This window comes from Temnothorax americanus, unplaced genomic scaffold (genome assembly GCF_048541705.1).
Source record: "Temnothorax americanus isolate GAGA-0224 unplaced genomic scaffold, ASM4854170v1 Scaffold13, whole genome shotgun sequence".
Lineage (NCBI taxonomy): Eukaryota > Metazoa > Arthropoda > Insecta > Hymenoptera > Formicidae > Temnothorax > Temnothorax americanus.
Window position 1 is genome coordinate 3,151,844 of NW_027509264.1, and position 25,973 is coordinate 3,177,816.

The 25,973-nt window shown below is 44.6% G+C and overlaps 2 protein-coding genes across 3 annotated transcripts; one reads left to right on the top strand and one right to left on the bottom strand.

Moving 5' to 3' along the window:
• Nucleotides 1–1,972: 1,972 nt before the first annotated feature.
• Nucleotides 1,973–25,103, top strand: LOC143893885 (uncharacterized). 2 transcript variants are annotated; one of them, XM_077399719.1, is made up of 26 exons: nt 1,973–2,218; nt 2,320–2,607; nt 2,863–4,659; nt 10,259–10,423; nt 11,054–11,239; nt 11,350–11,526; nt 11,605–11,770; nt 12,405–12,516; nt 12,608–12,734; nt 13,745–13,796; nt 13,887–14,059; nt 14,158–14,339; nt 14,432–14,576; nt 14,813–14,979; nt 15,050–15,200; nt 15,393–15,613; nt 19,978–20,096; nt 20,792–21,063; nt 21,621–22,070; nt 22,292–22,513; nt 22,589–22,690; nt 22,777–22,946; nt 23,088–23,283; nt 23,384–23,532; nt 23,614–23,772; nt 23,858–25,103. In XM_077399719.1, exons 1-26 carry the CDS (start codon nt 1,973–1,975, stop codon nt 23,976–23,978), a joined length of 6,315 nt encoding a protein of 2,104 aa, XP_077255845.1. In that variant the 3' UTR covers nt 23,979–25,103. The 2 variants fall into 2 exon arrangements, with proteins under 2 accessions (XP_077255845.1, XP_077255846.1); XM_077399720.1 differs by lacking the exon at nt 10,259–10,423.
• LOC143893894 (carbohydrate sulfotransferase 11) lies at nt 5,050–7,938 on the bottom strand. Its single transcript, XM_077399734.1, has 5 exons — nt 6,878–7,938; nt 6,650–6,798; nt 6,226–6,557; nt 5,852–6,051; nt 5,050–5,717 (listed from the first exon to the last, which is right to left on the bottom strand). The coding sequence occupies exons 1-5, from the start codon at nt 7,064–7,066 to the stop codon at nt 5,487–5,489; spliced, it is 1,101 nt and encodes a 366-aa protein (XP_077255860.1). The 5' UTR covers nt 7,067–7,938; the 3' UTR covers nt 5,050–5,486.
• Nucleotides 25,104–25,973: the final 870 nt, after the last annotated feature.

Here is a 25,973-nt window from a genome sequence, read left to right on the forward strand (position 1 = left end):
GTAAACTTTTGTTGAGATTTCGGCCTTCGCAATTCTTCACGAAGCACGAGGTACAAATAATTCTTCCAAAAAGTCACATTTTCGCGGTTGCGAATTACTTTTGATTGAGTGTTTTAAAAATCTCAACGAAGGTGTGAAAATACATGTTTAATATTTCTGAAGTTTTTGAAATAGAAATATTTAGATATTTTAGAAATATATCCTTTTTGTTTTTTATAACTTGCAAGTTATAAAAATTTATTTTTATAATCCTGCTTTCTCTTCTCTCTTTTTCTTATTACATTAGAAGACTATTATACATGAAATAATTTATAAAGTGATTTTGTGAGTATAAGTCAAGAAATGGTCTGTTTTCACGTTAATGAACATTTTCTGAAAATAATCTTTTGTAAAGAAATAAAAGTTAAAAAAATTAATTTCTGTGAGGTCAATTTTATAAATCTTAAAAATCTGAGGACGTTTCCAAAGTTCACCTCCTTTCGGTATCCTTTAATTTTAATTCCGTAAATTATTAGCGACAATAGGAACAGACTAAGTAGGACATAATAATCTTATAATTAATCTCAAGCACAACTCGTTATCTTCAATTGTCCGAAAAGTTATTTTTTTTTTTCAAGCACGAATATTTTAATTATTATCATGCATGTTTCGAAGAAATATAAAGAGCACGTTTCTCTTCGTATTATGCAATCGCGTTTCGTGTGTGCTACTTTTTTACATGGGGTTCATGTCGTGAGAGATTTAATGATAAACTTGGCGACTTCCCTCTTGCGAGGCTTTTACCGCTTTTCTTAAAAATACCGGTCCGCGTGATGTCGACGCAGCGCGTATTTTAACGTTAATAATGTTTAAACATTATCATCGTCTCTTGGCGATCGACGTCAACGACGAGGATCAGACGAGGTTTTACTCCCGTGCGAAATGCGCGCGTGTTTTCAGGATATATAATACATTCGCGGAAGTATAAGTAAGAAAAGTAAAGAGGCGGAAAACGATTCGATGTATTTTGACTGATTTTCTTTATTTACGAGACAAACGCGTTCGTGAAATATGCAATTCGTCTCGGAAAGTGATACCACTCGTCCGCAGAGAATACGAGACAAGCTCGCGTTGCCTCTGACAGCGACAGCTGTCTTTGCGACGTCAATCGCGCATGATAACACCCCGGAAGTAAAATAAACGTCAGTCATTCACCGTCGATTCCGGAGGAAGTCATAAGGGTAGTCAGGTACTCTGCGCAGGGTGACTTGACAGACGTTTAAAAGAACGGTTTTTTTTTTCATTCGAGCAATATCAAATGTAATATTAAAGCGAGACGCAATTTAGATGCGAGTTGCATGTTTCCGCATCGGTGCGGCTTCTCTCGACGTCACAATCCAATATACTTGTAAACACGACGGAGGAAGTGCGCTTCAGCGGAACTTAATTAAACCAGATTTTACATTTCGCGTTTTAAATCAGCAGTGGAAGCTCCGGCGACTCCGCGTCTGGGACTGCGCATTCGCTGCAATTTTTAAGCCTCGGCATTACGTGTCGATCGTTAAATTGGCATACCCTTATGTCAGCATATCCGGTCTTTACAATCCTAGTTAGTTAACTTCGTAATAAGTATCGATTTATCGTTTCCTTCGGTATTACTATCATTACCATTACGCTGCTATCAACCGCTTTTTCTGCGTCTAATAATTTTAAGAAGACCTTCCTGCCAGAGACGTTTTTTTCCGCGTAAATTTGTGTAGGAAGATATACGGAGGAGGGACGCGAATATTAATCCTAAAGTTCAAAGGTAAAGGGCGAGAGTACATCAATAATTTCTTGCAATTTCATGCAGTTTTACTTTAGCGTGGCGATCGCGCATACATATATATATATATATATGCCACTGGGACCATCGATGAACGGTGAGGAGTCGGATTCGCGGGAGATGATGACGGAGAATCGGTGGTTCCCGAGGGACGAGACGTAGGGGGATATGTCCGGCTGCTTGTCGTCATCTATGACAGGATCGACAGATGCGGGGCCGCCGCAGCCCCAGGAAGACGCCGCGCCGCTTCCCGTCGCTCGGCCGCCGTCGAGCTACGATCCCAGGCCGACCTTACCGGAGACCAACGGCTCGTCCGCGCGACGAGGTGACCGTCATCGTCAACCGCGACGTAGGATGACGTCCGCTCCGCCGTCCGGACAAACGATACAGCTGACGCCTCTTTGGGAACACGTGGTACGCCACATATTCGGGAGTATTTTGTACCACTTGCGTTCTTACGTCAGCTTTCCTCTTTGGACGCGAATAAATTTGACAAGCTGATCGTCTCTGGCCAGGTGCGGACGCGGAGATTCCCGTCCGAGGTCGACACGCAGGCCACCTTCGTCGAGATCTCCGAGAGGCTTCGGGATCCGGAGTGGGAGGTGCGCCAGCACGCCCTGCGGGTGCTGATGGACGTTCTGCCGACGCTGAACGCCGATGTCGTTGACAAGGTCATGCAACCGGTGGTGCCGGAGCTCATCAATAATTTGGGACATCCGGCGCCGGCGGTTCGTAAGGGCGCTCTGGACACGCTGCGGGTCTACCTGGTTCACAGCCCTAACAGAGAAAACATGATCAAAAACGTAAACGCATTTAAAACATTTCTTTTCAGCTGTAGCTTTTTGTTAAATCTATAATCATCCGTCTTGATTTGCCAATACTTTTTTTCATAATATTACGATGACGATTCTTTTCTATGAATAAATTTGTGAAGCGCGATGCTTCTAAATTCAAATCGAAATGCTATGCAAGTTTATAAAAATTTTCCAGTAAATATTTAATTTTTACGAAGATAATGAATCGATTAACTTGATCAAGAAACGCTTTATTTATTCCAGATCCTTTACGACGGCTTGAATCGCCCGGACGCTCATAATCCGTTTCAGACAAACGTGACGACGGGCGTGATTCTGAGCGCACCTCTGCTGCTCTTTCCGTCCTCCAACAGTCCTCCCCCGACGACGCAAGTCCTCAAGGACGCCACCGTCGCTTTCGCCTCACGCTTGGTCCAGGTACCACATCAGGAGGCCGTTCTAAAGTCTCTCATGAAGATCCGTGACGCGGTCGGCGAAGAAGAATTCGATAGCTACCTGGCGGATCACGACGACAAATTTAAGAAGAACATCGATGTCCTCAACAAAATCTATAACATCAAGCCGAACAAAAAGAAGCAAGAGAGGAACCGCACGCAGGATATCATGAAGGCTAACACGAAAGAGCGCGACTTTGACAAATCCTGGGACAGCGACAGCGATACTTCCGGTATCGCCGAGGAAGAGGACGAGACGCCGAATGCCGGAGGCGCGATACCACCTTCGAGAGTAGTTCTGGAAACCGAGATCAAGTTCAACGAGGAGACGGCCATCACGATGACGATTCTGGAGGAGAAGGACGACGATGACAGCGAGGATAACGAGGGGCGGGAAAGTGCGAGGCACGGCATCGTCGAGGATCCGTCGTCCGCCGACAAGCGCAAAACCCCCAGACGCGTCCACTTCGGCGGCGAGATCGTCAAGCTGCGGACACCCGACAGCGACGAGACGGAGTCGATCGAGATAACGCCCAAGACGAGGATTCCGCTTCCGGTGTCGCCGGCCACCAAGATGCCGGAAACGAGAAGACGGCCGTCGTCGCAACCCTGCAGCCCTCACGCGGAGAAGCGGGGATCGAGGAGAGCTTCCAGGTCGGCGTCCAGCAGTCCCAAGAGAGAGTACACGCACAACGCGCGGCTGAGCCCCAAGAAGAGCATCCTGACGAGGACGAGCAGCCCTCTCATCGTCGTCAATTCGACAACGGAAGAGACCAGAAACGCGAAAAAAGCTCGAAGGAGCGGTGAAGCGATTTCAGAAAATGAAGTTCCTCGCGTAACTAGTAGCTCGCAAGAAGTTAACGAAATATCGAAGAGAGAGGAAATCACGTTAGTTCAGACTGTTCCGCCGTCAGCAAGTAGTGAACGTAAACTATCGAAGAGCCAGGACGAAAACGACGTGTCTAAGTCAGCTCCGGTTGCAGCGACAGAAGCCTCGAGGAACGTGCTTTCAAAGGGGGAACAAGCGATCCTTGCGAAAGACGATCACGCGGACACGATTGGCTCGGATAGAAGCAATGTTCCTGAAGTTACCTCGGGAGAGAGGAATTACACAGCGATGAAGTCATCCAGTCCAGAACGGAAGAAGACGCCCCGAGAAAATAAGGACGACGAGACGTTGGAGAAGGGATTGAACGAGCAAAAGTCGTCGAGCAACAGCTTCTCTCGCGGGTCCAACAGTTTCCCGTTCGGGTCGCCGGTTAACGAGTGCAATGCGAAAATAGATCGTCTAATCGACTTCATCATCGACGAGGACGAGGACGACGACGACGACGACGAACGGGACGTGCGTACCTTCGACACGATCACGGACGATCGTGCGGTGACCGTCGTGAAATACAACGACGGCAAGGACTTTGTTAGGGACAGCGACAGCGAGGGGCGAAAGGAGTGGCGCAATCAGCATGACAGAAAGGAGGGAAACGCGTCGGAAGGGAACGGAAATGTCACTTGTAGCAGCAGCGAGGGCGAGGGTAAACCGCAGGAACCTAGCTGGGAGGAATTGGGGTTGGTCGGCCAGGAGGTGTTGGACGACCTGCACAACAAGGTGAGAGGTCGAATATTCCCGGGGTTAATAAATACACCATGCGCGTTTATCGCATACAACATATAATTATTACTTTTTTTATGATAAACTTAACGTAAATGCATTTCTTGATAAATGCAACTTGCGCGTACAAGCCTAGAAACTTATAATCATAAATTATATTTTTGGTATCATTCCTAAAATTTCCCGAATAGTATTACGTCAGATAAGCTGATTAAAGATAATATTAATATTTAACGTCGGATTATATATGTGTAGCTGTTTAGATAATTCGAATTGCAAAGAAGGGTTAATCTTTGAAGTTATAAAAATCGATCCAGCTAATTTCAACTGGATCCATAAGCTTCAGCGTGTCACGGGAAAAAATTGTGACGGGAAAAAATTGTTTCGGTATTTCTTTAAAGAAATTCGCGCGTGATTCATCCGGCACCGTTTCTGCCGCGTGTCAGCAGGGTAATGCCCTGCTTCGGGTTGTCGCGATCCTTGACGATTAACGCGTCCACTCGAGGACCCTTGACTTTAGGACAAGCCCGATACATTAGGCATGGTGAGAAGTAGGTCGATCGATTTTCGTCGTCGACAAAAGTTCGTCGCGTGACGTAACGTGATTTAAGCTCCATCAATTATCAGGATTACGTGTGTGCGCGCGTACAGGCTTAACATATTTTTCTCTCTTTTTTTTTTTAAATCTCACGAACGAGACGTCCGCTTTTTGCGCCAATTATCGATGGTTGACGTCAACGTTCGAAACACGATGAATGTATTATTACAAAATCCTCCTTTTGACGCATGATGCCGACGCAGATCTCGTTACACTTGATTGATAATTAATCGATGGACGTGGCATATTCGTAGTAAACATCGGGCGAATAATCGAACAGCTCGAAATCCAGCTTCAGCTTCTCGTATAATCTCTGCACCATCGCTCGGTTCAATTGGCTGAAGTATATCTTGGAGGCGTTAGCGTAACTGTTACTGTGCCTCCACCTGGGCTTGATCCTATCCTGCAATCCTAATTTATTGATCGCGTATACCTGATCTCGCCACAGCGATTCCACCTGCAAAATTAATTAACGTCCCGGGAAAATTATAAAATAATCACCGATATGAATTTTCGTTGAAAATTTCAATGCACCAGATCTAACGTACGTTTCCGCATATAGATATTTGCATAGATAGCGCTTTTGGATACCTTCGCGATAATGTCGTACTTGACGAGGCACGGCGTACAGAAGAGATAATACGGCATCCAGTGATCGTCGCCGTAACTGCCTAGGTCAGTCTCGATCATGTAATCGACGAACTCGCGGAAGGTCGGTTCCACTCCGGCCGGCGGCGGTACACCCTCACGTCGGATCACCTGATCCGGTCGTGGTTGCTTGAAATTTTTCTCTGAAAGTTCACCGAGTCCGTAGCCGTTTTCCTCTTATCTCATAAAATTGAAATATATTCGACACGCTCCCGAGAAATTTAAAACTTAATCGCGAAAATAAATCCGTTCTCCAACGGTTAAAGAGGGACTTTTAATCGGCGCGCGTTTGCCTTCTCTTCTTCCCGTGAACTTACTGCGATACTTTCGCACGATCTTGGCCCCGTGCTTGCGATAGAAGTGAAGCGTCCCATGTTCCCGTCCGGCGACGGAGTTCTCCAGTTTGTCGCGATAGGCGCTCAGCAGCCTCTCGAACGGATGCCGCACGACCAGCAGCTTTCTGCTCGTGTTCAGAACGCGATCGGCCTCGGGATACTCGAGTTCCGGTATCGCCCTCCTGGCGATGATCGACAGCTGCTCCTTGCCGCTGTTTAACGTCTCCTCGGGCACGTTCATCAACAGGCAGAGATTGTAGAGCCAGGTCGTGGTGCCGGCTTTGTACACCGGACAGTACGATATGTTGTGTACTCTGCGTAGAAATCGTCATCTTGTGGATACCTTGACTTCTCAGTGACCGTTAACGGTCAAAGTATTTTTCTTCTATCTTTCTTTTTTACGAACCTGTCCATGTAGAAGACGGTGTACTGCGGCGCGGGAGGGTGTTTGAACGGCGAGTTGTCGGCGAGCTTTCGATAAAATCCCAAGTTATATTTTTTACACACTCTATCGACGTTCAATGATCGCCACGTGTTGTCCACCTCGGCCTCGATCTGAGATAAACGGTCCAGAATTATACTCGATCTTCTTGAAATTTGAACTTGAAATTCGACGGGCGACCGTGTGACTCACCATCAGCTTTCTCAGATCGTCATCGGTGGGCAGTGGTCTGCTCTCGTCGCCGATAACGGCGAGAGACAGCTTCAGCGTCAAGGAAACGACTCCGAGGCAGGCGGCGATTTGAAGTATCCGAAAGAGTGCGCGTTTCCGTTGCCGCGACACGATCGTCGGCCGCGGCGAACACGCGGCTCGCAGACTCATCGCGAATGTATCGCCCGGTGTATCCTTCGCTCGCGACTTGTCCAGGACCGTCAACAGATTTTTCTAAAACCCACGGAACGAACATTCTCTCGGCCTTCCGCCGAGGCACCGACCTACCGGTTTCGTGCACCGTTTCCCGACAGTGATGGATCTAAAGTACTGCCAGCCCCGCAAGCAATTGGTACCAAACGATTGGAACAAAGTACTGTTATTTCATCGTTTTTCTTATAACTTGGACGAGTCTGTCGGCCCACATTGAATCCATTATTGCTTCGCACAATAAAGTGTATCATTTCCTCAAATGTCTCGTATAATATCCAACATTGGTTGTGGATATGTTAAAAGCGTGCCAAAGTTATGTAGCTCTGTTTCAATCTTTCCTCTACAAAGCTTCTTATTTCATTTTAATTGATTTTAACGAGAAAGAAAAATGATCCGGTATAAATCGGTCCGGTGAATAAATCCACTCCTGAAGCTCGAGTGGGGAACGTCACGGCCGAAGAATCCCCATTCGCTCTAGCATACTAATTCCGTTAGCTCAGCTGTTCAAACGGTGCGTCGTCGCACCGATAGAGACCTCAAGTCAATACGGACGATAAAATCAATTTCAAAGAGCTGATCAGCTACAATGATATTAATATGCTGCTAAATCTGTGAGGAAACATCGTACTCGCGGTGCTAATATATGATTGAAGTTCCAGCAACGATCAGCACGGTCACAAGTGCCGCTGTATGTTCATTCAGCGAGTAACATCAAGGTCGCTGCACTAGACCTTTTTACGAATGCACGTGCGACCTCGTCGACGCGCGTCTGTGAAAAGAGGCCTGTGAAAATAAATACCGATGCCACACGATCGATTTCCGTGAGACGTTTGCCGCAATCCCGCGAAAAAGGAAATTTGTATATATATATATATATATATATATATATATATATATATATATACACACACACACAATATATGTATGTACATGCGCATATTATTTCCCGGCTCTGACTTTTCGCAACGTGATATATTACGCTGCATAATTGATCCGCGATGTCACCTGCGGGTTCTATATATATATATCTCACCCGAACTATTAAATATTAAAGAGTAAAATTTAAACCAATACCTTGCCCAGGTAGCAAAGTAACGTCAAATGACGTTTTAATAACGTCTTAATGACGTCTCTAACGTCAATAAGACGTCATTAAGATGTCTTTAGACTGCTACCTGAGTTGAGTTAAATAACATTTTGTTATTTTTGACCACCATGTGCGTTGAAATTTATTATTTTAAATTTTAACTCTATTAGTTTAGTTAAATTAACATTGTTTTAGTTAAATTAACGACATATGGAGCAGGAGCAGTGGCGACCTATAGGAATGGTTAAAAATTGCTCAAATTGAGTATCTATAATTTGATACTAAGAATTTAATAGTGAGAATCCACTTCTTTTTACTGAAATATCTCGGAAATTAAATTTGCGAACTAAATTGTTACGGAAGCAGGATTTTCCAAACAAAAGTTTAAGTGCTTTATTGTCGCTCATCCTTTCTGTGGTCGCTATTCTTCACAATTAAATCGCGAAAGCGCGATAATTTCGGAATAACGTCGAGCCAAACCAAGACACGAACCAAGCGCGAATGGCGTCGCTGTTGAGTATACTCGCGATTAATTAAAGCAAGTTGTTTGTTCGCGTTCGTTCGCACTCATTCGCATCTGATTTCAACGTCCAACATTTACGAGAGATGCGAAAATTCTTCGAGAACGTGGCTTCTACTTTCTAATTGATTTATGAAAAAAAAAACGCCGATAAATAACGTCGCTTCTGCATGCTCTTCTTCTTTTACGATCAAAGTAAAGCCGGGTTTACGCGCGCGAACGTACGCCATGTGTGCCATGCCGCGCCAAGATACGACTCGCCAAGGCGGCTGATATATCGGCGCCCGTATATGCATATTCCGCGGTTGAAAAACGACGGGAGAGATCTACCTCGCGGATCGTTATATCGCGGACGATAGCGCGTAAGGGAGGGGAAAACGCATGCGGTAAGCCGCAAGAAAATAATTAGGCACGTGTTGCGTGCCGCGTCGTTCAGGTCCAGGAAGGCGTCATTCCCGCGTGTATATGCAAATCGCCCGGCAATTGTACCCGTCGCGTTGCACCGACGTGGCTGTAAGTGCAATTTTCAGACTGTTCTCTTCTGATTCATCGTGGTGCAAGTAGGTAGATATATCGGGGTATATATAAATAATGCTTCATTATTCTCTCTTATATAGATTCGTCTCGCGCTTTGTTCCCTGCGGTCTCAACCCCCGTCGTCGGCACGAAAACGCGTCTTCGAAAAGGCGCGAGCGACGAACGTTAAAAGAATCGAGGAAGCAATCACGCACGACCGTGAGAAATATGTGAAAGAAAAAAAAATATTAATGAGAAGTTCCGTATCGATTACACGGTTATAGAGCTCGATATAGAAATGCATATGGTGCGAGAATGCGGATGCATTGCGTTCACGTCCGCTGCGACGATCAATAATGCCGACTCGTGAATTTCTAGCGACACTGCTCACTTCGTAATCGGACCTCCCGCATAGGAAATTCTCTTGCCCTGATTTATTGCCGTTAAGAAAACGAAGCGGGAGAAAATTGCGCGTTTAAGACTTACAAATATATACACACGCACGTGACTAGGAGATGACTCACATGTGCGATTAAAGTGTAGATTAAAACGCGAATAAATCGCTTAGCGATTAGATATACTCAAGTATTTGACCAGTTAATCCCGAGAACAGTCAGATAAATGCGGCTTATTCTTATCACGTGTAATTGTTGGGAGATTTGCATGTGCACGCGAGACGATTGCACGGATAGAAGAATGAAACAATTCGGTGAAATCGATCCTCCTTTACGACAAAATAAACTTGTATTCCTCAAACATTTCAGTGCGCAAACTGACATTTTTCCTTCGAAACTTTCTCTAATAAAAATCAAAGTAGTCGTATATACTTGCATATAAATGAAAATTTCTTTCTTCTCACGCAATTAAAATAAAATAATACCATTTCTTTTTCTCGCTCAGATCAGATACTTGACAACGTCGGTCAAAGTGTAACTGATAAAATGTCGCGAGGGAGGGATAATTTGACAGTTATACGGTGTATGACGCGTCGTAGGGATCTCAATCCTTTCGTCTGACATCTTTTCAGGACGATTGGCGAGCGCGTGTCCGAGGCTTGGAGAGGGTCGCGTCGGCTCTGCGGACGTCCTCGGCGCTGATCGCGATAGAGTCGCGATTAGGATCGCTCTTGCATGCGGTGCTCGGCGGCGAAAGGAGCTGCCGGGTGGCCGCCGCCGGCTTGGCGGTAGCGAAGGTGAGCTCGTAACTTCTCGCACCTCAAGATCGCCCTGAAATGCACCGAGATCTCGGCTAATTCATCGCCAGTCGCCGCGCGAGCCTTGTTATTACGTAATATATATATCCCGCGCGATAAAATGAGATGGTGTGTCGTCAGATCGTAAACTTCGACATCCCTTAATATGACCTCGATGTCTAAAAGTCTCTTTCAAAGCGAGCTTGAATTTCGGAAGCCTTCGGCACTTCCCTCAGTCTTCTTGAAATCGTTACACGAGGCCTTTAAAGTATACGTTCGCTGAAAGTTTCGGTGCCGCGAGATTCCTTCGGAGCTTACGATATCGATATCCGCGTTCTCAGGCCTATAGATGCGTTTAAAATTACTCGAGTTATACAAGTTTTAAACGCGAGCAGCAAGGACACCTATGACACGTATATCCACCACGTGAGAGTTGCGTAGACATAGACGATATACTTTTAGCGCGACGGAAAGCTGTAACACAATTCTGTAACTCGTTCCGTAACTTTTTTTATAATACCAAAGGTTCGTGACGCGTGTATATAAAACTTATGTTGTTCAACTTTCTTAGAACTGTACGCTTCCGCGCGCGCGTGTTTTTAGAACCTATATACCTACTTTACATTACAGGTGGTGGTCGCCGGGGTCTCGGAAAACGCGCTGAGAAAGAAATTGCCGCAGCTGGCCTGGGGCCTGGCTAGACAGGGTGGTCCAGCCGCGGCGCAGCTCGCTCGGATCGCGATGCTACGGCTCAAGCCCAGCTTGCTTCTGGAACAACTGCTGCAGCCACATTGTCTGAGCGCTCGAAACGCGAAGGTAATTAAAGCTCGGTTAATTCTCGGTCATTTTCGTCACGAGATCATTCTATCGCGAAGAATTACATCGCGCGAAACGAACGGGACGTTAAGATCACTTTTCTCTCGCAGACGAGAGAGAATGCGCTGCAGCTGCTGATCTTCTCGCTGGTGACGTTCCCGAGCACCGAGTTCAAGCTGGAAACCGTGGCCAGCCGAGTGGCGACGATGGTCGCGGATCGTCGGCGTAGAGTACGCCAGGCCGCGCTCGACACCCTGGCTGTTTTAGGGCAGATCTACGACCCTGAGGTAAACCTCTGTCCTAATTTCGAGCGTCTCGACTCTCGGGCTTTGAGGGCGAAATAACGTTCGATTACACGTTCGCAGGAAGTTCTCGAGGCGGGAAGACGGGCGGGCGAGGAAAGCCCCGACGTCGAGGCGATGGTAGCCGCCATCAGAGCGCGACTGGCCAGGAAGTCACTACCCCTGGTGTCGGCCGATGGCCTCGTGGTGTACGGTTTGCACATTTCACCGACGGTTCAGATCGCTACTGGTAATAACAACCGAGAATAAGCGAGCGAAGCATAGTGCACCCGCGCAGATAAAATCTCACGAAAAAATACACGAGTCTCACGCCGGTACTCCGGCGAAGACTGTATTGTACGAAAGTCGCGTTATCACAATGAAAACTTCGCTCTATCATTATCCACTGTAATATAAAGTTTGAAGTTTTATAATATGAATATAAATTTAATGATTGGAAGATGTTATATAACATAACGACACCTCGGGGAGCGTAGTCAATATTTTAAGTTAATTCTTCTACCTGTGTGGAGAAAATCATGCGCGCAGTACTCGGATTTTTAATAGACATTTGAAAGCAACCACAATATCGCGTGACATTTTGATGTAAAACGCAAAGTTTGATATATTACATGATTATCTGCATGTATATGTATCATAAAGCCTATTCTCGTTAACTACACATATTACGTCTTTTCTCTCTTTCTCTAAAAGCGCGGCATACATTTACATATTCATTTTGGACATATAATGCAAGAAAACGTGTAGAACCTTTTCCACGGCTAAGAATTTTTACTTAAAAAAATGGCAACATATTTTCTTGCGTGTATATATATTTACTCAAAATGTATGTTCGATTTTTACGAGACGTCAATTTCTCGTAGGTCCCGACGTCGATTGGATCGTGGCGGGAAGCGGTTCAGTCTCGCCCGGTACCGGTCGTACCAGAGGCCAGATTATTGCCACGTCCAGATCGGCACAGGGAAGAGCATCCAGGTAATAGCTCAGAGAATTGTCACGCAACTGTTCGAGGAAACTCGTATATGTATTGTATATTTGCCTAAAATTGCCTGGAATGTTATTTTAGAAACGAAATCTTGAATAATCGCGAAAGTCCATGGATAGAGAGACCAAATCTTGTCGCGCTGGGTGTCGGATTGCAATCCAAGACTGAGCAATCAACGGCCTGGCAGATGCTGGCCTCGCAGATTAACGTAAGTTGGATCGCATATTTTCTATTATCTCCTCTCGTCTATGTACGAGCGTGTATATATAAAGAAGATTAGTTCGACGCGTATATTTTTACGCGTTTCACGTTCGGTAAAGAGTATCTAGATTGGCGTGATTATTAAACAATTCTCAGAGGTATTAGTATTAGCAATATTATTTTACACGTGGGAAGTATTATTGATTTCTCATTAAGGGCCGGTTGTTCCAACCTGTTGGTAAGCTAACTAATAGTTAAATCATATGTCTATCTTTGTCTAAAAGATAAATAAAGACATATATATAATTTAACTGTTAGTTAGTTTACCAACAGGTTAGAACAACCGGCCCTAAATACAACGCGTTATATCGTGCGTTAATTTTTCAATGTCATTGTTGTTACTCATCGAGATAACGGCTTTGCATTGCAAATGCCGAAATATCAAATACACAACGAAGTATAGGAAGTAGCGACAGAATAATACATCTTTTCTCTCAAGCTTTATTTTGCATATCGCCGCGAACGTTCGTAAGTATTTCTCAAGTGTGAATTATGAGTAAGGGGCTTTAAGCACGGAAGGCACCAAGTCCCTGCGTATTTTCACAATTTGCACTTGCGTCTTGGTTAATATCGTCAAACGAATATTTAAGACCGTTAAGTTATATAAGGTCGCCGATATGTCGTAAAAGAAAATGTTGCTAAGTATAAGGACTTTCAAAAATTTAATATTTTACGATACGTCAACAGCACGTAGAATTCATTTGTTTCTTAAATCAAGCTCGAAAACGTGTGTCGCGACATGAAACGCAAAATATTCTCAGGATAATAGGTTATTCTAATTTCTAATTTTTGATTTTTTTACACATGAGCGTCCGTGCCTCAAAATAAAATTTCGTAACGATTATGTCGCGCTTAGAGGCCACGGCGTGTTTGTCAGAGACATCGCAGGTTAGAGTATCGCGCGATTTATGCAGGCTCAATGTCGTATTTAAGCGAGTATTTTTCTTTTTGTTACAGAACGGCAATGAAAATGAGATAAAGGGACTGAATGGACGAAACGTAAATGCGGGTAATGCAATATCTCCCGAATCTTATCCTAACTAATTGCGGGTCTAATTAAATCTAACAGAAATTTGAAAAGTTGATTCAAATTTTCCAGGAGTGCCTTCAAATGCCAATTTAAGATTCGAGGAGCAACTGCGATCATTTTACGCTTCACCAAATCAGTACAATTTTGTTGGGACAGATGTTAAGAGTCATAGAGAAATTTCTGACAATTTTGAGCAAAAAGCGCGAAATCGCAGGGACGTTAATGAAGTTGCTAAAGAAAAGGCAAGACTCTCATAACGATATGGAATATTATATTATTTTTAATCGCTCATGCTTAATTTACGCCAAAATTATGTCATAAAATATGTGTGTCTCTACAGGAAAGCACTGTTAGAGGAGAATCCAGGATCCCGGTATTGTCAACGCGCGAGCGTCCCAAAATAACATCGCAAAATCGTGAAAGATCCCTCAACTTGGAACATGTCAATTCCAATTCGCGGAAACAAACGGACGTGTTAGACAGCAATAGAAATCGGATAAATTTGCGACAGGAGAATGTCGGGTGAGCATCTTTGGTATCCTCATAATAAGAAAACGGCCATTTATTTCTCAAGAATTAAATTAATATGTTGCGTTAATTGTGTGTGTGCACAGGTCATACGCGGCTATATATCAACGGCGAAAACGTTTTCAACAAGAAGAGAGTCAGATTTTGAATCAGACATTTGATTCGCATTCTAGCGCTTACCGACCACCCTCTTACATGAAAGCCTTAGGAACAAAGAACAGGGAATACAGTGTAAACTAAATATTTTAAATTATTCTTTCGTTCTCCATCGATGAAAAATTTTTTTAAAGACTTTACAATTCCGATAAAAATTTTAAACGGCAATTATTTCTTTTTCTTTTTACATATCACAATTTTTCTTCAAGTATTAAATTAACTAACTGTAACAGTTGTTAAATATTGAATGTAATAATCGATCCTGCGTAGGTAAAAATACAAAAGTCGCAATTACGTTTACGGTTCTGCAGGATATCGCGGGGAGCAGAGAGGCAATCTTTTTGGATGATAATTCGCACAGTTACGGCAGATTCGTGGACACCGATAAATTTACGGACGAGAACGAGAATTCGAATTGCGCAGGAGGACGTCGACGTTCGTCGTCCAGAAATATGCAGCAACAAACACTTGTCGAGACGTGAGTCTTTCAGAAGCAATATTTTGGCCGAGAAAACAACTTTTCATACAACTGATCTTTGCTTTTACAGATACAACTCAATTCAGGAGCGCCAAAGAAAACTCACGGATAGAAATGCGTATCGGCCATTACGAACCGCCCCACCGACTCGCATGTATCAAGACTCTCAGAATCTGAATCCGCAAGTATCTACAGATAACGATAGGAACGCGACGTACCGGGTAAGTAAATCTTATCGCTCCGTTTTTTTTTTTTTTAATTTTACGATTGCTAAAATAAACCGTCGGAGTTTTTAGACGTGAATCTTAATTCTAAGATTCGAGCCTTTTAATTCCGAATTTACAAGTTTCAAATTCGGCGCTCTCGGGGGTCTCTGACTGTTTCTAAATATTGATATTTTTAAACCGTCGCAGCCCAAGGATCGTAGGGCGAAGGATGCGACAGCGGCGCAGCCGAGAACCGAGATGGATCTAATCTCGTCGGGTCCGCAGGAGAACGACCGTACCTTTTCGGAAAACTTCGCCAATCCTCATCGTCGGAGACTGCGGTCGTTATCCCCGTCGCAGCTCCACCGATCGCGGCAGTTCGTCAAACTGGCTTCCAACAGATTTCACGCCGCCTCGATGTACGACATGTGAGTCTCTTCGCTCCACGAGAGGTTGAATGTTCGAAATAAAATCGCGTCGGCACGCGATCGCTGGCCGATTTTTTCCTCTTTCTTCTCTCTTTATTTATTTGATTTTTTCTTAAACGCTCCAGCAATCCCAGACAGGATCGATTCGGTCTTAAAATATAACTTGCGAGCGAGATGCCGACGCGCGACGTATATCGATCACGCGAAATGATATGCGTAAACGTCGCCTACCAGAGCTCGAGGTTTAGATTCCAAAAATAAATAAACAGGTTTCTCAAATGTGACCTGCGACGATTCGCGCGGCTAAAGGAGCAAAATTATTGGAGACTGTCAGTTTTAAAGATACCACACGCTTGAGATAATAGTTTAAGTTGTAATGACGATCTTAATAGCACACCCCGGCCGCGCAAAGGTGCGCGACCTCGTATTTCGCATAATCGCGATCTCCCCGCGCGTGACACACATTATTCTTCATACAACTTAGCTCGTGTAGCAAGATCCAAATCGCCGATAGAGCGACGGATTTCAGGTCGGTGAAATGCCTTGCATGCCGGCGATTTTTACAGCCGATATAAACCCGGTCGAATCAGCTAATCGATAAAAATTAAAAAGGAAAACACGGAGGAAGACGAAGAAAGGCGCGCGTGTCGCACGATAGAAAAATACCTCGGTCGTCTTCCGTGCAGAAATTATACAACTCGAAATTCTCTCGCAGCGCCCGGGAGTGCAACGGACATTAACGACGCGGGTGCTGCGTGCATAGCGTGTTACAACATATGCGGGGCCATTGTATATATTGTCGAAACGCCTTGCCGCGCTATCGTCCATTCCTCCTTGCTGAATATTTTACGTCTAAGCCGGCACGCAGCCACTGATTGCTATTCAATATCCCCCGAGTATCCGTTATAACAGCGATCGTCGAAGAAGACGCTTCGTAAGTCGCGAAAAATCGGCTTTCCCAATAATTCCATACCGTTCGAATTTGCAATCGCGCTACGAAAAATAAAGGAATTTCTCTCTCTGAGAGCAAAAAAAAAAAAGAAAGAAGAATTTTTCTCAAAGCTCCGATTCACTGTTGATTTCTTCGAAATGCCGCATCGATTTTTCGCGAGAGAAATTGCATGACTAAACTGATGAGACAATCGGAAATTTCGCGCGCAATTAGAATCAATTTCCACATGAGTAATAGTTTCGTCCTTCGCATATCAATGAGATGGAACTTAAAATTACAATTTTAATAATACCTTGATCTTGTAATCTTATAATCGTGATCTTAAAATCTCCTTGATATTATAAAGAACTTGGAGTAGACTCCAAGACCTGTGCCATGGAGGAAAGCGACAAATGCGGTTGGCATCTGCTTCAACCTCTTTTAACCGCGTTTTACTCGGATCGCATGACTCCGGCAACCCTTCTTTCGTGACCACGTAAGGGGAGAAGGGTGAGTTATGGTCAGCCTGGTTTATAAGTCGCGTGAGGGGGCTTCGAAAGCGTGGGTATCTGAGTCTTCGTAGAAACGTAAGAAAATGTCCTCGGTGGACAAGAAAATTCGTAAAGCTTATCATATTTTATCTATCCAAATATGGAATATTTAATATTACACGTTCGCGTTACAACTGCTATACTTATATCTCAAATTCCTTATTTACTCCGTACTCATTTTCCATTCGTGCATCTTTCATCCCTCGTTCCACTCTGTATTTCTTTTTTTTTCCAAAAAAAGAAATTGGATTCGCATCACGATTTTTCGTCCGTATTCCTTCGCCCTCTTCTTCGCGGTTAAAAAAAAGCAGGTCGGGAGGTCGAAGAGGGGGGGGGGCGAACGGACACGGGGCGGGGACGACGTGGGGGTGGCGGTGGCAGCGGTCAGCGTCGGGACGCTCACCGTCTCCGCGCTACAGTCGTGCGTACGTCGTCGTCCCTTATGAGCGCGTGTCCCTCGCAATTAAGTATGCGTCCTTGTCGTCGAACATGGTCCTCGTTCGCGCTCGTCGTGCCTTCTCGCTCCTCGCACGAGATTCATCGCGAGAAAATACGGGGACGTGCCAATTGAGCCCGTTCAACGTTACACGCGAGTGTCATCGACCTCCGTCATTTAAACTGTGGATGACAGCGAGAGTCGACAGCGAGTGCACCGAGCGTGTGTTGTGCGTGTTCGTGGACGACACGTGGATTTCGCACGGCTGCTCGCGTTACGCAAGGCTCGCCCTTGCGGCCCTTGAAAAGTCGCCACCTGCGGATGGCAGCGCGATGAGCATTGCAATCTCGATCGACGTGTCGCTAGTTCGACATGCCGCGCGCGACAGTCGTATTAGAATAATTGCGAATTCAATTGATTCGCGGGAATGTGTGGCGACTTAACGCGTCTCTCGAGCTGTATCGAAGCGTGTCGTAAGGTTGCACCGAGTGGTATACGTAAAAGAAAAATTAGATTAAATTAAATTAAACAAAGGGAAAAACGCCGTAATCGGACTGGATCCTGCTTGTCCGAATAATATATTAATTCTCAAGTGACTTTTTACCCTCTGCCAGGGCAAAAGAATTGTACGTAAAAATAAGTCACTCAAGAATTAATATATTATTATAATAATTAATATTATTAATATATTATTAATATTATTAATATTAATATATTATTCGGACAAGCAAGATCCAGTCCTGACCGATTACGGCGTTTTTCCCTTTGTTTGATTGTGTATATCTTACACGGTCGTATAATGTCATACTTATTAAATTAAAGTTATAGTTTTGAGATATCCGGAGATGGGAATGATTAACGCAGGAGCGAGTGAAACAATACGTTATTGGATGGATGAGAACGAGTGGATTCGCAGGCAGGACGGGGGCGTAATGTTTTTCGAAACACGAACCTCTTGGACACCTGATCGATAACTAATCTGCAGCTCGATCTCTCGCGTTTCTGCGCGCGTTTCGCAGTTCGGGACATTCCGACGCATCGATCTCGCACACGCACGTCGCGACGCACGGGACGATTGCTTAGTAGAAGGGCGTGTTCGCCGATGCTTGAAATTGTCATTAGTATCGATTGATTCTTCGGAGCTCGCGCACTTATTTAGTTTTATCGTTCTTATTGCGAAAGGTCGAGACGGGGCAACATTTAACCTTTTCCACTCGTATATCATCCCGTCGTGCTATATACAATATTAATTCCCTCCTCTCCTGAATAATATAAAAAATATTAGAAATAAAATTAAATAGAAAAGAAAAAGGCTCGGAGATTAAAGAATCGAGTTAAAAACCCTGATAGATGCGATAACATTTGGAACAGAGTCCAGTTGGACGACAAAACTTTCTATTTATTTATATAAAAAGACGGATGTGTGTGTGTGTGTGTGTGTGTGTGTGTGTGTGTGTGTGTGTGTGTGTGTGTGTGTTCTCGTAATTCGTAATTCGCGAATGGGTATAACGATTATGGGATAGGACAGCAACAAGTCGCTCGAAACCATGACGTCGCGCTCGCCTACCCCGGGGGTCAGTCTGTCGGGTGAGACCAAGCGCGTTTCGCGGCCGCGACCGAGAACTCTCGACCGGAACCGTCGACGGGGCGTCGCGGGATGATCTTCGAGTCCTGCGCGCGGCCGATCGAGATGAAGGAGGAGAACGGTGCCGTCGTCGGCGAGGTACGACCGGCGAGCAGGTCCACCGAGCACACGTTCTCTAATACGGTCCTGTTTTGCTGCCCGTGCGTCTTCCGGTGCAGGAAGTCGGTCGGCGTCGGCCGCGACGACCAGGGGGACGACAACGCGTCCGTCTCGACCATCATCACCACGGCGACGACGCCGGTCATCGCCTTGAGGTTGAACCGAAACAGCGACACGGTGTACGTTGATACCATCTCGCGGATCGAATTCGAAGGGAAAGGGGGGGATGAAAAATATGTAGCGTGATTTAATAATAGACGTATAACAGTGGATTAATATTGAAAGCCGCGAAAGCGCTGTCGATGGACGTAATACTCCATTCTTCGTGAGAAAAATAGATACAATATCGATCAAAGAGAAGGAAAGAATCGCGTGTGAGTCGCGGAAAATGTAAAATAATGCTTGATATCGAAACCCACGAGACAAAAGGTGATGCCTTAACTTGGAAAATCGGTCAATTAAGTTCGAAGGACAGCGGGCCTTACGTGACACGCTCGCGCTGTTTTATTTACGTGCATGATATTCGCGATACTTCGGAATACCGACGTGTGTGTTTCAGCTTATAAACATGCGGATAAGCAACTAAAGCTCACGTGAAAATACCGTTTTGCGCGCCAACCCGGCCGTTGTTATACTGAAACATTAATGCGGCCGCATGCGAAATTACTTCCGAGCCGATTTCTATTTTTGCATCTCTTGCAGCGATAAGGCGACGACGGTGAACGAGGAGGAATACAACGCGCGGAACAGACGTCACTTTTCGCCCGAGGCGAAGGGCTACCACGTGCAGGGCTCGGACAAGGAGGAGTCGCGGTACCAAGGTATACGCAGTCCCGTCCTTCCCAAAAGCGTTCGCCACGACCGCGCAAGACGTTCCGATATTTTCAATTTAATTTTTCTTTCGATGTTTAATCGAGTTACGTCATCTGCGTTTATTTTCGATTAAATCAAAATCATTATTATCAAAAGATTAATACTTTTCGAAGACTGTTGTGTATCTTCCACGGTACTTGATTAAATATGATACACCGGATCGCACATCTGTGCCGAAAGAATTCGTGATCTCAGCGTTCCTCGAAAAAGAGATATACAGACTTTCGGTGTCCCGCGGCCAAAGCGCGCGGTTGGAGACACACAGCGAAATGGAACGAGAGGTTCTTCACCTCGTCGTTGTGCATGCATATATAGAGCTTAGGGCCTAGCTGACGCGCCGGCCGGCCGCGGTAATCAATATTCCGCTGGTCAAGTCTAAGGTACGATCGAATGTCGTGCTGCAGCGGAAAGTCAGATCGATATCCCATTTTTCAAATTGCAAAATATTAAAATTAGCGTCCACCCAAACTCTCGCGATATTCGCAGGCTTGCAAGCGGACTGAGAGAGCCACGAATATCCTCATATGCTAAGAATAATGATTTTTTTTAACGCTTTTTAACACGAGAGTTGGGCGACGATCACGTTTGATCGTCTTCGGCGAACACACGTACCGTAATGCCTCTGAACTTTCTGAATCCCCAGAGTTTATGCGTTCCTTCTCAATCGGCAACAATTTCGGCGCGCACGAAAGCCGTCCGAAAAGCTCGAGCAGCTCGTCGTCCGACGTTTCCAGGCACGATCGACCGGGACGAGGGGAAGACCGGGACGCGACGCTGCGAGATTACATTGGCAATGACAACAGCGGATCGTCGATCCCGCGGAGCCGCGACGCCGGCGATCCAGCGTTCGACATTATCACGCAACAGACGACGAATCACCAGAGCGGCACTCGCGACGACGTCGATTCCTTTTTCGTAAGACATCGTCGCTCTTTTGCCAGTATACTTTCTTTCCTCCTCGAACTGCTGACAAATCCATCTTGCAACTCGCAATCTTTACATATAACAGGGCCCACCACCGACGAAGAATAAATCGATAATAGACTTTTTCGCATATTTGGAGTCGTTACTTCTTCAGCGAAAGCTTAACCGGAGTCTGTCGTTTGACGCAACATTTTATTTTCCAACATTAAATATCACGGTAATTAAATGTTAGATTAGAGACAAAATAGAGCCAGTGCTGAGAAATTAGATGAGAAGTTGTTCAGCTACATATCTATTTAACAGACATTCTTTTAAAAAACTGCACTCCCTTTTTTAATTTTACATACAATAATATGAAACCTTATGTCCGCAGAAAAATGCCATCGCCATTGAAATGTGTTTAATACGAGGAGATTTCATTGAGTCAAATGCGATCTCAAATAATATTTGTATCAGATGTTCTTCTTCGGTTCTTTCTTCAAATGCCATTTGAAATAATCCGACACTTATATAATCCGAGACGAATAAACTTTCTCGAATAATTTTAGACGCCGCTGGATACCAACAAAGTGGAATACCGGATCGAAACGGCAAAGGCACCGACCGTGGACGAGGCGTCGAAAGAATGGAGCAGCGAGGATGACATGAAAACAACGAGTCGAATCGGATCGATTTCAAGGCATTCGAATCACAACGAGCTAATCGACGTGGACGAGAACTGCAACAGAAGCACGGAGAGCAGCTCCGACGTGCCCGAGCAGCCGGAGAACGACAGGTCAAGCGCGCGAAGGAGGTCGTCCATCGTGTCCGCGTTGCCGAACGAGCGGATTCTACCCTACGAGGATACGAAGGCATTCAGGGAATCGCTACAATCGAAGGCCGCGGTGAGCCCCAAGAAATCGGAATCGCTGTATCTGTCGCCTAATCACAGCGCTCACCACTCGCCAATCTCCAACTCGCCGACCAAGCGGAGTTCTCGCTGCGGTTCGCGCAATTTGGTCAGTAAATAATAAATCACAGAGAAAACGTATACGAACACACGAAGCTGCGTTTCTGTCGCGTGCCATTGATAATTATAATTGCAAGTGAAACGTGCGACCGTCGCGCTTTTTAGATCGTGCGTTAAATCAGATTAACACAATTGTTTCGAAATGATAAATTTACTCGATAGTAAAATAATCAATTTCTTTTACTTAACGTTCAATCTTTCGGATCTCAGATCGAGGATTTCAGCGAGGAGAGAATAATCGCTTCCACAGTACCCGACGAGGATGCTTCCATTCAATCGTTGGACACCGTTGGCCACCCTCCCATAGACATCAGCATGACCGGTGATTCACCGACGATTATCATCGCGTCGAGGCCCCATTCTCACGAAACCGTCGAGTACGCGAGAAGCGTCGAAAATGCTGATCCGCGTAATAAGATTAACGCTCAGGAGGTAATACTTATATGCTTTTATGACCAGTCTGCCTATTAAAGGGCACTCTGACTGAGATATAAATTATGGTTCTAGTCCACGGAAGAAGAATCCAGCGTGAACGATACTTTGGAGGACAGACAAAGTAAAGACAGCGCGAGCGAAACGAATACGGAACCAGGGATATTGAAGATCGAGGTATGATTTATGGCAAGGAGAAATTTACATATTGTAGAACTTTTTATTACAATAAACAAATAACGTTTGCGGAATCTCTCTCGCAGTCCGAGCCTGCAGAAGATGTCGAGTCGCGTAGAAGGATGCCCTCGAAAGTACCGGTGCGCAGTACCAGTAGATGTCGAATGCCTTCCAATAAAAGAGCTGTGGAGAAGCCCTCGGAAAAAGTCAAGCGGATGGTACAGCAGTGCTTTACGCAGCTTGAGAATAAAGACTGGTGCGTGAATTGATTTTGTAAAATCACTATTTCCGATATCGTCGCGAGATCGCGCATGTATTGCACAAATCGTCATCTCTATCATTCATCGTCTGTCAAAAAGAACAATGAACTTTCAACATTTATTTCCTTTATTTCCAGGGAAGTAACGATAAAGGGTCTGAAAGCCCTGTCGCAGATCTCGAAGCAGCATCCGGAGGGCTTGGACGTCTGCGCGGCCGGAACGCTGGGAAGGCTTCTGGGACGACACATAAAGAATCTTCGCTCGCAAGTGGCACGGGCCGCGTGTCTCGCCGCCGGCGATGTCTTCAGTTCTCAAATCCGGGGTATCGATCAGGTAGATATCAATCAAGCCAAGCGTAACGTTATTCCGCATAAAGGGATTCAAGTATTTTTATATTTTACTGAACGCGCCTCATGTATTCTTCTCCTCATAGGATTTGGACGACATAGCTGGACCGTTGCTTCACAGAACGGCTGATACGAATCGATTTCTTCGAGCGGACGGCAACGCAGCCCTGGATCAGATGATGCAATATCTTCCGCCCCATAAAACCATTTGTATCGTCGTACTTCGGGGAGCGAGGTAAGTCCGCGGTTCCGAGTTGCGATTGGCGAACGTTTTTTTTCGCGCGACAAAACTAATCTCTCGATTTCGATTATTCAGCCATCAAAATGCTATCGTTCGCGCGGCGACCGCACGACTGTTGTCGGACATCACCGATCGCATCGGGCCTGAACATATTATGATCCTATCGCGCGACGTAAAGGACAAGTTGCTGAACGCGGGCGCAAAGTTGTTGATGGATGGAAATCTAGACGCGAGGTAAGCGAACTTAACATATTGTATATTCTCACGTCCGCGCGTGAAATCGATTATAATGATCGTAATGGCGAATCTGAATTTTCAGGAACCACGCGAAAAAGATGTTTCGACGGCTGACCCGTTGCGAGGGCTTTCGAAAAGCGTTGACGGATGCGGTGCCCGAAACGACATTAAGACACATCGACAAAACCATGAAGACCCTGTAGTCGATCACTCTGTCGATCAAATCTGCGTAATGTAATCTAACCGTCGTCTTACCGCTGCTTGGACTATCCCAAAAGACTGTTTATCACGCAGGATGTTTTTACAATCAGTTAGAAGCCAGTTTACGGCATAGACGCATGAATTTTCTACAACGTATAAGCCGAGAAAGATATCGACAAGGAGTCGTATAAATAGCTTCTCTCTCTCTCTCTCTCTCTCTTTCTCTCTCTCTCTCTCTCTCTCTCTCTCTATCCCCCCCGCGCTGTATATTTCCCTCTTCAAAATTAAATGGAGCGAGAGATGTGATTACGGTGATCGAGAATCGAGAAAAGTATGAGAAAAACCCTGAGGAAAAGCGTCCCCATCGTCGTATCACGACTTCGATCTTGTTTTTCATCGCCGGATTTATTGCGCGACGAAGTTTTGATACTTGTAACTTTAATACATATGTACGCATGTATAATAATTTTTTATACGATTGTATAAAGGATGCGCTTCGGCGTAAGCGTATTTGGAAAACTAGTGCCTTCACGTCGGTGATCGTAAATTACGCAATCGCAATCGTAGCTCAATTACATTGTAGTGTTCGCGAAGTGAATCGTCGACGTGACGTAAATTGCCACGTGTCTCGAAAAGAGTAAAGAACGTTGTCTTCACCAACTCTATACATTAACGAGTTGCAGGAAGAGAAAATATATACATGGATTTCCTTGAGGAAAAGAGTTCATTGCTGACGGCAATGAGTCTATTTCGAAATCGCTAATGCTTTCATGTCGAAAGTTTAGATTCGTTAGTATCATATTATTTTCTTTTTGTTGTAAATTGGATTGTTACTCTCTGATATATTTTGGAAATATAAGAAAAAATATCAGAGAGCGTCTATAAATTTTATAGAAAACTATCAGGTGCTGGAAGTTTAGAATTTGTTTTATGAGAAAAATTATATAGAAAGAGTCTCTGTGTCCGATTATTCGACTCTGATTTCTAAACTGTCCTTTAGTATTGTATATCAGAGATTAACTCGTATTTATATAAATAATAATTTATATCGTTATACGAAGATAATTGCTTATTATTGAAAGCACGTACACATACTATTGATAAATAAAATTACTATTGTTATACCACATCGATCTTTTTATTCGCAACGACATTTTGATATCCATACTACCACGATAAAATATATGTATTTATTTTAGTCCTTCAAAATCAAAGCATCGACGAACAATTGAAAATAAAATCGCGACTATCGACTCTATTACTATTAAAGTACATGAAGGTTATTTTATTAAGCTCGCAAAAAATATCGAAACTTGAATATTTTCCATCGTTTAAATAAAAGTTAGTAAACTAGCAGAGAGAGATATATATATTTTCGATATTATATATCTTTATATATATCTCTCAAAATGGAAGAGCCTTCGGTTCAAGATGAGCCAATTAAAAGGAGCGTCAAAATAATGATAGAATCCATTGAAAATATTGTAAGTTTTCCATTCGCATGCTACAATTCAATGCTACATCGTAATCATGAGAAAATTCGCTTTTATGAGACAGACGGTGAAAGAAGAAACTGGCGTATCGTTCGTCGTGATACATAATGACGTAGTGCTCGGAGAAAGTATTCCTCTCGTTATCGATCCGGGTTTCAAGGAACCGCCGCAAATTTACGACGTCAATTTCGCGGTCGAATTTTCATTTATAGTTAACGACCGTAATAGCACGGATCCAATCGTATCAACGCCGATTTTAAGTAAGGAACTCAAGCTCTTCCACGTCGCGATGTATTTGGATCCATACCAAGAAATATTTCATGATCTTATCAGTAAGAACAATTAATTGTTTCGATTGCGGTAAATCGTATGCTCGTTGCTTCGTCAGTCAAGGTAACGTGCGATGCTCAAGATCAACGTATGCCCGATTCCGCCGGATCAGCCGCGGAGTCGAAGAAGAAAGTAACAGCGGTCGCTCCGCGGCAGACATCGAATTCATCAAGC